The 15,519-nt window shown below is 46.5% G+C and overlaps 1 protein-coding gene across 2 annotated transcripts; it reads left to right on the top strand.

Moving 5' to 3' along the window:
* The first annotated feature begins 1,817 nt into the window (after positions 1–1,817).
* On the top strand, positions 1,818–2,861 carry FOXB2 (forkhead box B2). 2 transcript variants are annotated; one of them, XM_035558563.1, is made up of 2 exons: positions 1,818–2,175; positions 2,296–2,861. In XM_035558563.1, the coding sequence occupies exons 1-2, from the start codon at positions 1,818–1,820 to the stop codon at positions 2,859–2,861; spliced, it is 924 nt and encodes a 307-aa protein (XP_035414456.1). The 2 variants fall into 2 exon arrangements, with proteins under 2 accessions (XP_035414456.1, XP_035414455.1); XM_035558562.1 differs by having other exon boundaries at positions 1,818–2,861.
* The last annotated feature ends 12,658 nt before the right edge of the window (positions 2,862–15,519 follow it).

Here is a 15,519-nt window from a genome sequence, read left to right on the forward strand (position 1 = left end):
TCCCCTATCTACCAGAGGCCAGGTATAATACTATTAAACACAACTTACTTAAGGAAGGGATTTAAATTAGTCTTTTCCCTCAACCCCTTAGCTGGGATTTTAGGTATTCATTTAAAAGGTTTTCCGGATTTTTTTGTTTGTTTGTTTGTTTGGGGGGTATTTTGGTGCTTTTTTTCTCTCTCTTTTTTTTTTTTTTTTTCCCTGTTCCTCCCCCTTCCCTCGCCCCGTTTCCACCCGTACCCACGGCGCCGGGCTCGGGGGCAGACACGCAGCCAGAAGCGATCCTCTGATGCTCGGGGCACCACGGCCCCGGCCCCTGCTGCGGCCCCGCCGGGCTGGGCACCCTGTCGGGGGTGCTGAGCAGCGCTGGGGAGCCGCGGTCCGGCCCGTGCGGCTCCTCCAACACGTTTGTTTGTTTAGCCAATAAAGGCCGGGGCGATCATTTCGAGGCTGGCACCTCCTATGGCAGCACCCCGCTAACTGAGCTCCGGTGGCCGCCTCGGCTGGCAGGGTTTCCTTCAACCTCAGCTGCTTTCCCCGTTCCTCGCTCGCATCCGCAGCCTGCCCGCGCTCGCAGGGCACTGTCGGAGGATGCCCACGAAAGGTCGCACCGCACCGCTCGCTGATTGCTGCCAGATCGGCGGCGGTGGCGAGGAGCACCCCGCGGCCAGGCGCAGGCAGGGTGTCTCTGCCGGTGCCTTCGGCGCAGCGCGGCCGAGTAGCACGAGGTGCCCGCAACGATTTGGAGAGGAAAACGCAGCCTTTCCCCGCGTTTCTCCGAGTTTCGTGCTAGGCTTCGCGCGGCTTTTCAGGCTCAATGAATTAGCAGCTCCCAAGGGTCGCAGCTCGCCGCTGCCCGGGTCCCGGCTCCGGCCCGACGCCCCCTTCCCCGGGGTGCCCCCGGGGGACCAGGGGAGGTCCGGGGCCAGGGTAAGGGGCAGGGGGCAGAGGGGCTGCGGGAGGGCCGGGAGGGCGAGGGGGAGGAGGGGGCCGCCCTGCTCGGGCATCTTTTCCCGGCCCTGTGTTTTGAAAGAGGATCTCGCCCTCACATGGCGTTTCCTCGCCCCCCCCGGCTCCACCTCGCCCAGCTGAGGAGGTGCGAGTGAGAGGGAAGCCGGGAGCCGCTCCTCGCTCCTTTGCCACCAGGCGCCAAGTCCCCGAGCCGCTGTCATGTGATATATAGCAGGAGAGCAGGAGCTGCGGGGGTCTCCCGGCTCGGGCATCATTACAAAACCGCGCCGGAGCGCGCACACCCGACACAGCCGGGGCTGCCGCCGCCCCGCTCGCCTCCTCTCCCCGCCGTCTCCCAGCGCTCGCCTCCTCCCGCCGCAAACTTTTTTTCGGGCACGCCGGACTGAGCGGTGAGAGGGGCGTTTTGCTTTCCTTGCTCCCCGTCTCCGCAGAGACCCGGGGTAATTTCATGCTCCCCAGCCCCCGCCGCGTGCCGAGCGCCAGCGCCAGCAGAGAGAGCGCGAGGGGGCAGCGGAGGACCCCGGGCGACCCGGTGGCCTCCAGGAGCCGGGCGAAGGGGACACCCGCGGCGGCCGGGAGCTGTCTCTGCCCCGCGCGCCCCGAGCCCCCCGCGGCCCCGCGGCGAGCGGCGGGGGGCCGAGGCGAGCGCACCCCGCGGGGCGAGGGCGCCCGGGGGCTCCGTGCGCCCATCCCGCGGGGGGGTCGCGGTCGCGCGTGGTCCGGGCGGGCGGCGCCCACGATGTAGGGGCGGCGGCGGGGCAGGGCACGGCCGTCCCCAGCATCCCGAGCCCGGAGCGCGCCGCGGCCGGGGCGTGCGGCCGCGGGAGAGCCGCGGCGGGGCGGCGATGCCCAGGCCGGGGAAGAGCTCGTACAGCGACCAGAAGCCGCCCTACTCCTACATCTCCCTGACGGCCATGGCCATCCAGCACTCGGCCGAGAAGATGCTGCCCCTGAGCGACATCTACAAGTTCATCATGGAGCGCTTCCCCTACTACCGCGAGCACACGCAGCGCTGGCAGAACTCCCTCCGACACAACCTCTCCTTCAACGACTGCTTCATCAAGATCCCCCGCCGCCCCGACCAGCCGGGCAAGGGCAGCTTCTGGGCACTGCACCCCGACTGCGGGGACATGTTCGAGAACGGCAGCTTCCTGCGGCGCCGCAAGCGCTTCAAGGTCCTGCGGCCCGAGCATCACCTGCCCGGCGGCGGCGGCGGCGGCGGGCCGGGCGGCGGGGCGGGCGGCGGGGGTCCCGGCAAGCCCCCCGCGCCCGCCCCGCACATGGTGCACTACTTCCACCCGCACCCGCCGCCGCCGCCGCCGCCTCCCCCGGGCAAGGTGCCGGGGCTGGCGGGTTCCGAGGCGGCCGTGGCCGCCGCCGCCGCCGCCGCCGCCGTGGGGAGGCTGCCGCAGTTCTCGCCCTACGGCAGCGGGCAGCCGTCGGGCTTCAAGCACCCCTTCGCCATCGAGAACATCATCGGCAGAGATTACAAGGGCGTGCTGCAGGCCGGCGGGCTGCCGCTGGCCTCGGTGATGCACCACCTGGGCTACCCGGTGCCCAGCCAGCTCAGCAGCGTGGTCAGCTCCATGTGGCCCCACGTCGGGGTGATGGACCCGGTGGCCGGCGTGCCCGTGTCCCCCGACTACGGACCCTTCGGGGTGCCCGTGAAGGCGCTCTGCCACCCGCCGGCGCAGACCATGCCCGCCGTCCCGGTGCCCATCAAGCCGGCTCCAGCCGTGCCTGCCGCCTCGGCCATCCCCGCCCTGACGGTCGCCGCCTCGCAGATCTGCCCCGCCGCTTCCCCGGCCTCCGCTGCGCTCCTGGAGCAGGCGGCGAGCGGCGCCCCCGAGGGCAAGGGCTCCCTCCACTCCGTCCTGGTGCACTCCTAAAGGGCCGGGGGCCGGGGGAGCGGAGGCCCCCGGGCTCCCAGGGGAGGGGGCACGCGTGCGGCACGGAGGCCCGCTCCGTCTGGTGGCCGTGCCCCTGCCTGTGTTTGTGTTGTGTACAATCAGATTGCGTGAGAGCCAGGTCGCAGGTAAGAGCTTTTATCGTCGTTTTATACCTTCAGTGGCGGAGAGGTGATGTGAAAAGCCACTGCCGGGGGCTGGAAGGGGCCGGGGGGAGGCTCCCTGTCACACCGACAGCCTGGGGCTGGGGGCGGCCGGGCACCGGGGCTCCCCGCGGAGCCCCCTGCCGGGGCGGCCGGCGGTGGTCCCGCCAGGCTCGGGGCGCGGCGGCAGAGGGGCTCCAGCCTCAGGGGCAAAACCTGCGCTGAGCGCTGCTCTCCCCCCTCCCCCGACCATCCATCCTCTGCCCCGCGGGCCTGGGGAGCTCGCTCCGAAGGAGGCGTCCAAAGCCGAGGTAATAACTCGGACCCCGGCGAGCTGCGGGGCCTCGGGAAGCGTGATGCTCGCGAATTAAAGCGTAAGCTTTAAATAGCTCGATTAATTAGTGGGAATTTAAATGACAACGGCGCTGACGTCGAAGGGCTCCTTTAACTAACGATTACTCGTCCTTCCCCCTCACACTTTTACGCTGCATCTCAGTGAGGGTAATACCTTAGGAGGGACAGAAGTATGACCTGGCCTCTCAGGCTGTGAGTGTCCGAATTCCCTAAATTCTCCTTAAAATGAAACCAGCCCTGCCATTCGTAGATTGTGCTTATCACATCGCCTTCTACCGCTCACAGATATCGCTATTTTGTATGTGTTGCTTGGCGTTTCTTCCACGTGAGTGTGAACACTAAAACCTGTTGGGTGGGGAAAAGAAAAATAAAGAAGAAAGAGAGAGAGAAGAAAAATTTAAAATCTTCGGGAAAAGCACTTTACTGAAAACAACCTTCCAGCAGACGAGAGGTCTGCGTAAAGCAGAGGGATCAGAAGTCAGAGAGCGATGCTCTGGCTGACGAGTCCCGGCTGGCTTGTGAGAGATTGCTGCCGTACCCTGTCTGCCCTGCTGTACACCAATGATCATTAAAACCCATCTATTCATTTGCTTCTGCTGGTGCTGCTGTTTAAAACACTCGCCTTTTACACCGGTTCAGAAACGCGTGTTCGCACCGTAGGTTCTTCTCCCCCCAGACAGACTGAAGCGCCCAAAACTTTTCCCGGAGACAAAACCAGAGAGGGACAGGCAAAGAAAACTCTGAGGGGCAAATCTCCCGCTGGCGAGGTGCTTCCTCCGGTGCTGGCCGGGTCTGAGGAGGGGGCACCGGCTCGGATCCCGATCCCACCGCCCGAGGCAGCGCAGCTCTGCCGCCGGTCGCTCCGGGCGCTGAATCCCGGTCGCTTCCCGGCTCTTCCCCGCCTCTCGCCGCGCCCCGAGATGCCAGGTCGCGGTCCCAGCCCCTGGGGAAGGTGCCCTGGGTTGAGCTGCTCCTTGCCGGGGGACCTGCAGCCGCAGAAAAGCAGCTGTTGTTGGGAAAAGCAAGCCTGCCGAGCCCCGGGTGCTGGAGGTCCCCAGTTTTCCCTGCGCCCGCCCAAAATTCACCCCGCAGCTGCTCGATTTCCACTTGCTCCCTCCGCTCCGGGCGGGGGATGCACCTTAACTTCCAAAACTACAAAGCTCCCAGCGCTGGAAAATACAACGCTGCTAATAATGTTGCGTTACTGAGGCACAGATCGATATCACTGTTTGGAAATCGGAGTAGCGGGCGGATCGCCTCAAAAGTTTTGCAGCCGGGTAAACAGAGCAAAAGAAATTATATATATGTATGCGTGTGTATATATATATATGTGTATATATATATATACATATATATAAAGTGCTTCACATTTCCTTTGCCCCGCTGTCTTCCATTTCAGGCAAGAAATCGAGTCGATATTTCTGCTGCTGAATCTGCCGCTTATATTGAAAGCAGTCTCCCGAGTAAGTGGCGAATCGCGCCGGTTTTACTTAGCTCGGTGTGCTTAAATACACCGCACCCCTTCGACGTGGTGCCCTCTGGGGCCCTGAAGCACCTTTAGGGATCTGTGTTTTCCCTCTGGGAAGGGCCCGAGGGGCGAGGAGAATGTGAAGCCCGGAGCGGGAGCTGCAGGAATCCTTCCCGGGAGGGACCGATTCGATGTCGTGAAGCTGACGTCGGAGGGGGCCGAGGGCAGCCCGGTGGTAGCAGACAGTGGGAAGAGGGGCGCCGGGGCCGCGGGGTGCCCGGCCGGGGGCTTGGGGTGAGCCACGCGGCAGCTGCCTGCGCTTTGCGTGACCCAAAGAGTCAAGGCTTCTCTTCGCAGCTCGTACAGGGAAAGTTGTCAGAGCGCCGGAGCGACCGGAGAGCTTCAGGCTGTCAGGGGGAAAAGGCAAAGTCACCGGCTGAGAAATATCTTGTAGTGAGTTTACGCATTTTTCCTTATTTCTAAGGACCCAGTCTCTAAGCATAGCATTTGCAATATTATAAAGTAGTGTATCAACAACCTACAATCCCAATATGTAAACAACAATCCCATCACTGCTCAGAAACAGACGATGGTACAGCGTGTAGGCAAGTCAAATAGTACTCTTTCCTCCAAACAAAAAAAAAAAAGCAGGTATAAACTGGAGAAGGGTAAGATTTTTATGTGGTAAACCAAACAGGAAAACAAATCCACAGACTTATGCTAACTACAAGATATTGCCTGTCTGCTATAGCAGTATGCCACAGGCTTGCCTTCAGAATAAGGCACATCTGTGTTCTGCACAGAAAAAGCAGCTGAGCCTTTACTGAGTGGGAGCAGACAGGATGGTTGTAACTAGAAGAAATAAATGTAAGTAGGACAAGCAGGCTAATTCTTAATTTCATTACACTCTCAAAGGTAGCAAAGCAAGAGTCGGTGATAGAAGAACAGAGGCCTAAGAAAAGGAATTCATCACCCCACTATGTTTCTGATTTATTGTGGCTAGCTAACAAAGTGATGATTATTCCCACCTATGGGAAACTATTCCTAACCAAGGCACTGCTTTATGTATCATCAGTCCATACAGCAGGCAAGTCAAGAAAAAACAAGCAAATGCAGTAAGACTTCTAGGATGAATGTGTTTTATGGTCTGACATATGATAGCCATTTCAGTCCATACATTCTGAGCCCAGTGGCACCTCCAATACTGTCTGTGAAGTTCTGGGCTCCACTGACTCAGTCATGAAGCCTGTCAGGCCAGAAATCAATCTGGGAAGCCTGCTTGGAATTCCACTGATGTTTATGGGATCAGTCAGATTCTCCCTTTTATTGCAAGATTTTATTTTAAATCGCTATCACTTTAAGATATACTCATCCCTGTGAAAACTTGAAATCTGTAAGTGTCTCAGTTTTGAAAAGTAATGTTCCAATGCTGCTTTTGGACATCCCAGAAATACTTAAGTTTTGATGAACATATGGTAAAATTAACCAGGTTCGTTTGGATAAACTAGGTGTAGTTTTAGACTTTTATATGCTAAATACCAAAACTTACCACCTACAAGGCTCTATCCTGAAGATATATATGTCTTTAATTTCTTTAAAGAATCAGTGGTCCTCCTCCTTTGCTCATACAATGCGGCCACTGGCATTGCCCACGTAAGAAAGCAGAGTGCTTAGAGCACTATTCTCAGACCCTGTGAAGGAAATCTAAGTTCAAGATCACTTCAGCTCAGAAAGATTCCAATTCACATCTGTGAAACAATGCCAGTCAACTGTAAAATGGCACATGAAGAAGAGTCATGCTTTTCGGTGAAGTCATGCCATTACATGACAACAAATGTAACCTTCATCAAGTGTTGAATAAGCTGCATGGTCTGGGTGCTCTGCTACAAGGGCAGAGTCCAACAGACACTGGGGAAAACACAGCAGTTGGGGCAGGAAAGGAAGGATGGGAATAAGCGGCAAATTTCCACAATGCAGTACCACATGAATTGGTGTTTGGTGTCCCAAAAACACATAATCGTGTAAAAGGTGAGGTAAAGATAGGGAAGTGACAAATGCTTACTGATACTTAGTCACTCAGACAGATAAAGAAAAATAGCTGGCAAATTTGAAGTTGCAGAAAGACCTCCACACTAAATTACAGGATAATGAAATGGAAGGTGAAAATGGAAGGTGAAATTCATTGTTCATATATGCAAACTGATACGCATGGGGATTTTATGTACATAACTACAGGTCCTAAAATTAGGATTCTTATGAATTTGTGGTAGATATCTCTATGAAAATGTTGTCTTTATAGTTGTTAGTTGTAGGAAAAAAAAAAAAAAAAACTGCTAGGAAACAAACAGAGAACATAACAGAAAATATCATGTCCCTGTTTAAATCCTAAGTAAACTTGAATGCACCATGGAGTTTGGTGAGTTCCTCGCGCATAAAAGCAGATAGATTAAAACTGGCAGGATACAGACGGGATAATCAAAGGTACATCTTCTGTATAAGTAGAATTCAATAGTCTAAGGCTCTTCAGCACGGAAAGCAAAGACATACAGAGATATATAAGTTCATAAAATCATGAGAGATCTAGAGAAGGAAACTAAGGCAGACTTGCTCACCATTTTGCTTAATACCAGAAATGGGAGTCATCAAAAGAGTTCAAACCAAACAGAAAGAGGGGATTCTTCAGAAAACACCTAATTAAAACCTAGAATTCATTGTCACAGGATGTTGAGGCTGCTAACATTTGTTCAGAGACCAAATAGAAAATTCATGTCAGATAAATCCACGGAGGGTTGTTCCACAGAAACTTGCTACCTTTTGCTCAGATTTGCTATGCTGGTACTATATTTTGAAGGTATAATTGCACACTTTTCTTGTCTCACCCTTTCTAGAGTATCCATTTTTTACTTACTGTTGGAGATTGGACATTGAGGTAGATAAATATTTGGCCTGATCTATGACAATTCTTCATAAACAGAGTGGGAACCAGGATCTGTGACTTCTATCCTAGCCACGTGTCCTAAATCAAAGCAATACTTTGAAGTTGTTTCAATGTGCGATATAGGACAGTAGACATCATGGATCTCTACTCTGCATCTGCAGATGCAGAGTCCAAACCTTGCTCTAGTGAGTGGCAGATTAAGTTTTATATGAAAAATATGTTAAGGCCAAGGTCAAGAAATGGCTAAGCTCCTCTTTCCAAAGAAAGTGTCCCACTAACTGGATTTATTGGCCTATTTTCTGGTAAAATTCATTTAAATAATTAGAAAGTTTCAGCATGGGAGACTGAGTGCCCTTTTCATATTATACCAGCATACCTGGCGGGTAGACTGAGTATAGGTATGGACTTGAATACCCTCTAAGATGGAGAAGCAGCTCTGAATATCTGCGTCCTGGTTCGATAACACTGGGCATGTACGTGCCATGTGTGTCTGAGGCATCCGTGCTGCTCTATGTATTGTCAGAGGTGTCGGTGTACTACTTTCATCTGTATCTCCTTCTCTGCTTACAGAGCTGGTAAAAAGAAACTGTTTGCTTTTTAGAGGAGAAAAGAATCAGGTTATGACACATGATAAAAAAGGACCATAATGCTAAGCTTCACAGAGCATTAAAATTTAAGTTTTATTGCATTTGACATGCACAATGTACCACAGAATCTTGTAATATATCTCTAGACTTTTATGGATGCTTAATCTACTCTGGGAGAAGTAGTCATTTTCAATGAGAAACAAACATATTTTTAAGTAAAAGACCTGGGAGAAAGTTGAAAGTCCACATTGCATGGACTGTTTGTATTATGCTACATATTAAAATAATCATTGGATGATAGACATTAACTGTTCTTGGAACAACCACAGGGACCAAGTTTGCCCCCCTTTTTAAGCCAGAGAATTAGCTTAAAGCAATCAATTCAAAAAGCAGAAAGAACAATATTCTTTATCCATTAATCACAGTACCTTAATGTCAAGAAAAAGCAGGTTTTTGGCTGAACACCAGTGTTACCTAGTGAATAAGTTATTAGGCAAATGGTTCTTTCACTGCTAAAGGCTGCTAAATTTTATTTATTATCAGTCTTCACACTAACAAAAAAAAAAAAAAAGAAAAAAAATAGACTTCTAACTCTATAATACATGACAAACTCCCAGTGTGGATCAGGCCTTCTTTCATCATGACCTGAATAATCTGAAGCTTAATCAATGATGAGTTCTGTATAAAAGTGAAGAAAGAAAGGAGAAAAATGTATTTTTTGTGTACTAAAGAATTTGCTTGTACCATAGATCTGCTACTGGAAAATGATCATTTGCTGGGAAAAATGTAAGAGAATTTTGTAATGTGATTGTAGTAGTCATTTGTGTTTTATTAACCTATTGGTTTATGTGGAATGTGGGACTTGGGTTTATCCCCTTCTAAGGCTTGAGATTAGAATTTTCTTAACCCTCGTAGTCTTTAACTGATGTTGTTATAAATTTGAACCACCAGAGATTAGTGAATATGCAAATTATTGTGATACTTCCTATGCCTAATAAATGCTGTAACTGTCAGGTGCTTACATCTTGTTTAACTGACTGTTATTGACCTACAAAAATCATTCCTAGTACACATGAGCTTGGAAGAAAATGCAATGTAACATGGTACATATCTGGCTGATTACCATAGTGTACAATTTTTTAACTTGAATAGGGCTGTCAAGATAAGACCTGGAAAAAAGAATCAATTTATTGTCCTTTGAGTATCTGCAGCAGAGATAAAGACAAAAACAAAGAAAATCCAAAAGCATGAATATGATACATCTTCAAAATGAAATTACACCAACTATTCCAGCAAAACAGATAACAAGTGAATTAACTGAGGTCCTTACAGAGCCTCTGTTACCTTTACCTTTACCTTCACCTTTACCTTCAACTTCACCTTTATCTGGTTATGAACATTTTTAAAACTAAAAATACCCCAGTTTACTCACCAACTCCAGCACTGAAAACAAATAAATGCACTAAGTTGAAAATATGGTCTCAAATTAGGAGTCATAGTGAATATTGAGCCAGATTTTATATTTGGTGTATATGAAAATGCTTTTCTGTGTCATCAGTATATTTCATCTGCAACCTTCCAGAAAGAAATGAAGGGAGAATATAAAGAAAACATTAGTCCACTAGGCTGACTTCATTTTGAAGGAATGAATTGTGAAAAAAAGAATACCAAATATACTCTATATAAGCCTGAAAAAGGAGTAAATACAACTTTCATGCAAGAAATGCAATTTATGACAGAACAGCTTCATGCTCTTCTCTGATAATTGATTTTTAGCAAAAATAAAAGTCACAAAAATAGACTGAATATTGAACAGAGCTTCAATAAAGAGTTTGGAATCACAGTGTCTGCCAAATCATCAGCGTAAGCAGAGAAGGAGTAGAACCTCACACGGGCTGGCTATACAATGAAATTAAGTAACATGACATGTAAATTTATGCATTTTGGGTCTTATAACAAAGGTATCTGAGGTTTGCCAGATATAAGCAACTCAGAGGATTACCTGTTCCAAAGAGTGAGTAGAAAACTCATTGAGTATGCAGGAATATGAATGAAGGTCAAGAAACAAAATGGAAGGTCTCATGGATTCCTATTATCTTTAGCATACATATGGTATTCTTAGCATTACCCCCATTTCTTCTTTCCTTGCATAGTAACTTTTCTCTTTATTGCACTGAGCTTTATTCATTTCTGATCACATTTCCAGCTTTATGGTACCAAACTCAAAAGTGTCTATGACAGTCCATGTTCTCCAAGTTTGATCGTGAATTCTTCCTATGTTCTCTGGGATGCAATTTTGTAAAAAATTCTCTATCCATTTTGAAGAAACATTAGCTTAACAGGGGTTATGACATTCTTCAGCTACTGAAACTCTAGATTTTCTTCAATAAGAATATTTTTTTATAAGGAACTTTAGCCTGCTGGCAACAGATTTGGTTTTCCTTGTCATGCCTGAGAAGCACTGCAAACACACATCCCTTCCAGCCAGGAATCAGAAAATTGCTGAACTCAACCACATTTCTCTGTCTTGCTGAAAGTTAAAAATGCATCCTGAAGAGTTCCCTATTTAGTTGACCACAAAGAAGAGTAGGACCAACTCCAGTGACAGTGATTTACTGCCTTCAGAGAGGCATCTAGTGACTACCAGCAGTTTTCTGGAAGTTCTAGAGCAGAGCTATTTTTTGCATTCATGACAAGACAGAAAGGGGTCAGTCACTACTGGAAGTCTTCTGGTTGCTAAGGGCACAAATGTTTTGGTATACAGGGCAGCTAGAACACCTCTACTTAGGTTATACTCTCTTCTCCTGGAAACTATTTGACTCTCTTGGACAGGAAAGCTTTTCATAATGGTGGTCTAATACCCAGAGAGCTCATGGGATTATTGTGGGGCTTTTTTTTTTTTTTTTTTTTTTTTTTTAACTTATAAATCATTTACTTTCATGTAATTCAGATGAGAAAAACATTGTTTCATACTTCTGCCATTGCTTAAGAAGGAAATACTAATGTCAAGAAAACTGTACCAATGAAGCCTGAAATAAATCAAGTTAATCCTACACAAGACCACTCCAGTTACCTATGAGATCCATTTCCTTATCTATAAGTGTTGCTAAAAACATTATAAGATCAGTAAACAAACTTGCTTTAAATAATTTCACTTTTCATTCATCTACATTTCTTCTATTTCTTCAACATTCAACAAGGCTGTCGATGTTATTGAAAGAACAGCACCAGACTTAAACCACCAGAAACTATACAGAGAATCTAACGCATGAATATTGGAAAATTATGGAGAAAGTTCCCAAGACTGCCAATGCTTGGTGAAATGTATTACTATAAACTCAACATTTTTGAAGGTCATTTTGGAAGTTTTATACAATACTTACTGATGACATGCAAAAGAAATTAAAATTGGTTGAGATGGCCTATTAATGGAGAAAGATTCACAAACCGTGCAGCAGAAAATTTTGGGCTCTTAAATATGCAAGGGATATTCAACAACTCAATAGAAATTAATGAGGGCACGTTGAAGATGACTGAAAAAAATCACTGCAGATGAAACATTTTTACATTTGACATTTCTTTGATTTTAAAATATGTCAGTAAATAATTAATCAAGGTAATGACATCCAGGTGATAATTTTCCCAGTGACCACAGAAAGGCCAAGAGGAAGGGTAGATTCACATGGTTTCTATTCAAGTCTTTCTGGTGGGTATAATGAAAGGAAAGGATTCAATTACTTTGACTCTATATAGCAAGGACATTCAGAGACTTCTCTATGGGTTCCCAAACTTTTCAATACTGTTGCTGTGCTTACAGGAACACTTCACTTTTGAGCCCACCAACCCAAATGTTGAAAACACTGCAGGATCTCCTTAGTGAATGGCACCATCATAACAAAGGGGCAGGACAAAATAAAACAAACCTGTAACATTTTCACTTCAGAATTTGTGAGGCAGATGTGAAGTACATTTTTGTGAGTCTACTCAATCAGGAAATCAGGGGATCCAAACAAGATCAAGGCTTTTTTATGCTAGATGTTGGACTGAGATAGATATAAGAGGCAATATCATATTGTTTTACAGGTGAATGGAAAAAAAAAAAAAACAACTAACTTTGTTTAGGTTGCTGGTAGCAGGGTCAGAGGCTGTTTCTAAATCTCACAGATACTGGTTCATGCCTCTCTTGCAAGCCCCTCTTCTCTTTCATGGGAAGAGATCTTAATTTTGATAGTTTCCTTTTAATTCCCAGAAATGTGTAGATGAATACATCTGAAGGCTTGTGAAATAAAACTAGCAATTCACAAAACTCTGGGGTAGTTGCTGGTAACTGCTCTACTTGGGAAGAAACAGTAAAATCCATTTGCACTCTCCTGAAAATAAGCTTCGGGCCCAGCACTGCCTCAGAGACTCTGAATTCAGACAGATTCCCTGTTTCCTTTGAGCCTCATCTGAGCCAAATATTTTCATTTTCTTACTGAGCTAAGCCAGCTAATCAGTTTTCCTCACCCCTTTGAGCTTTGTGGTTTCCAATTAGCATTATCCCTTTTCCAAGGGCCATGGAGCTTCGGCTCCCTGGAAGAACTGTGTTATTGTGCCTGGAGGTCCTGATGCTGGCAGATGGCTGCGTCTGGTCCCATGTATGGATGGATGGATGTCAGCTTTTTGTTTTTTTTCACTGAACCAATCAGGCAACTGATTTCAGCTCTAGCATGAGCACTACTCAGTCCTTCTTGGATATGCAACTCTCTGTTTATTCTCAGTTATAATATTGCTCACCAGACCTTCCCTGCACTGGTATCTGGCGGAGAAGGTTTTCAATGCACTCTTTCAATTTTTGACAGACAAAATACAGGAAGATGGGGGCATGAAAGCAGCACAGAAGCAGTGAAGGATGCTGAGAGCTTGTTAAATATTCTAGCAGGCCCTCATCACAAGAATGTCCACAAATTGCATTGTCATCAAAATGCTTAGGGGGACACTAATGACCACAAAGGATTCAGCTGGACCACCCAGAGCTGCAAATGCTAAAAGAAGCTTCAAGGGCCTCTTGCAGGATTAAAGTTGCTCCCCCTTTAACATCTTGAAAATCTTCTACGAGGGCCTTCCCACCATCATCAAGTAATGAAAACCATTCTTTGTACTTATCCAATCACTTTGGCATCACTCTGCTGCCTGAAAGCTAGACCGGAAGAAAATACCCACCTGTAAGACCAACTTGACATAAATATTATGTCACAGCAGTAAGACTGTTGCAAACCACATATATTAATGGTTTAAGAATCCCGGTAATATCTAATTAATATGCTACCTGTCTAGAAAATGAGCAATGATTTGTGTGTCCTACATCATGAAGAGACATTCAAAACTACACTGTTTGTCAAGGACTAATTTACCAAAATGCTACTGATGGCTCTTCCATGAATCTTGCACTAATAAAAGTTTCCATTCAAGAGAGTATACAATTCTAAACCCTTTACAATTGGGAAAAAAAAAAAAAAAGATGATGCATTTAAAGACTTGAACTCAGTAGGAGAAAGAATAAATTATTTTAAAAGTGATAGATATGTCTTGGCAAGGAGTTCAGGAGCTGGCAGTTAGAAATTATGTGTACCTGGATGCATCTATAAAAGAAAGAAATTAAACTATTCTATAGCTGTCAAAATACGTAGCTACAAGGATCATTTACAGAAAGACAGTATGAAGACAGATTGCTGAATAGTAGAATTAAATTTGGTATCATAATCCAAATTGAGTGAAAGATATTTCCCCCAATATTTCTATTAATATACATTTATTTTTCTGGAAGCATGTCATTTAAAGGTACATAAAGAGTAGTAATACTTTTAATAGATTCATTATTTTAAAGTCAGCATAAATACACCACTGAGGAATCTCCTCCCACCACTGGAGTAGAATTGAATATGGTAAAATTATAGCAACGTGTCCAAGACTGGAATTGAGAACGTGAGGAATATCAGACATATCTTATTTTTTGCATGTGTGGTTTCATCTGATCATCTGTAGTTGTGAACTGAAACACTGATATTTCTCTCTCTCTTCTGCTAGTGAGTATGCATCACAAGCTGAAAATCCAGGGAAAAGACAGAACTATGTATCAGAATCTCAGATGGTACAAATGGCAAACATTCTCACTAGCATGTGATGTTTACAAAATCTTCTTCTGGAGACTGGCATACATTGTAAGTTGGACACAAGCACTTGTTTTGGTCTGTTGAGATATTGCCTAGGCCCTTGTGGGATGTTCCATGCTTTTAAGAGCAAGAAGTTTTAAGGGTATGTGCTTTGAGATGCACATATTAAAATGAAAGTCTTCTTCAGGAAGCACTAAAGCTGTACATTTTTACAAGGTGAAAATTTGCATTGGCCTCAGACAATTTTTAGAGACTCAGGGCAGATCATTTCACCTCATGAGAGAGTATTTGAATGTAAGAATGCTTCCTCACTGAGAAGAACAAGTGTAAGCCTGTCATTTTGCCTCACATTCTGAATCCCTCTGTAATACATAGGCAGTAAGTGTATTAGATATATCAGAAATGGAATATAATGCATATGGAAGCTAGCAAGATACGATCACAGTGTACCCTTAGATGACATTGCATTTCATCACCCTGTTTCTTTCACATGCACCATAATGTAGATTTCCGTATAGGTAGGTGAAACAGGTTAAACTCTCATTAAAGGCCAATCCAGCCACATGCATAATAGTATTCTTCATTTAAAAGGAAGACTTAACATATTAATTGGCAGGACAAAGCTTCCAAAGCCTACATACAGTGTTTTAGCACATTTGGGAAGATTATGGCTTAATGTACAACTCTTTGGCTTCTCTGAGATACCCCCAGTGCCTTTCCGAAACCTTCCCCCCCCCCTGCACCTGGACCCTAGCTCATTGTGCTTTAAGGAGGGTTATTTTGGCTTGGAGAGAAGAGGACTTTCATGACTTCAAACATGGACATTAGATCAAGTTTTTATCTTCTCACATAATCCTGTCTTTGATGTCACCAGACTGAGGCCTCTCAGAATAGAAAGAGAAAGCTGTGAAAAGAGGCCCAGTTAATTTATACATTTAAGTGCTGCTGTTCTAATTCACCAGTGTAGCATTTTCATTGTTTTCTGCTTTGCATCCTAA

The sequence above is a fragment of the Cygnus atratus genome, chromosome Z, assembly GCF_013377495.2.
Source record: "Cygnus atratus isolate AKBS03 ecotype Queensland, Australia chromosome Z, CAtr_DNAZoo_HiC_assembly, whole genome shotgun sequence".
NCBI lineage: Eukaryota > Metazoa > Chordata > Aves > Anseriformes > Anatidae > Cygnus > Cygnus atratus.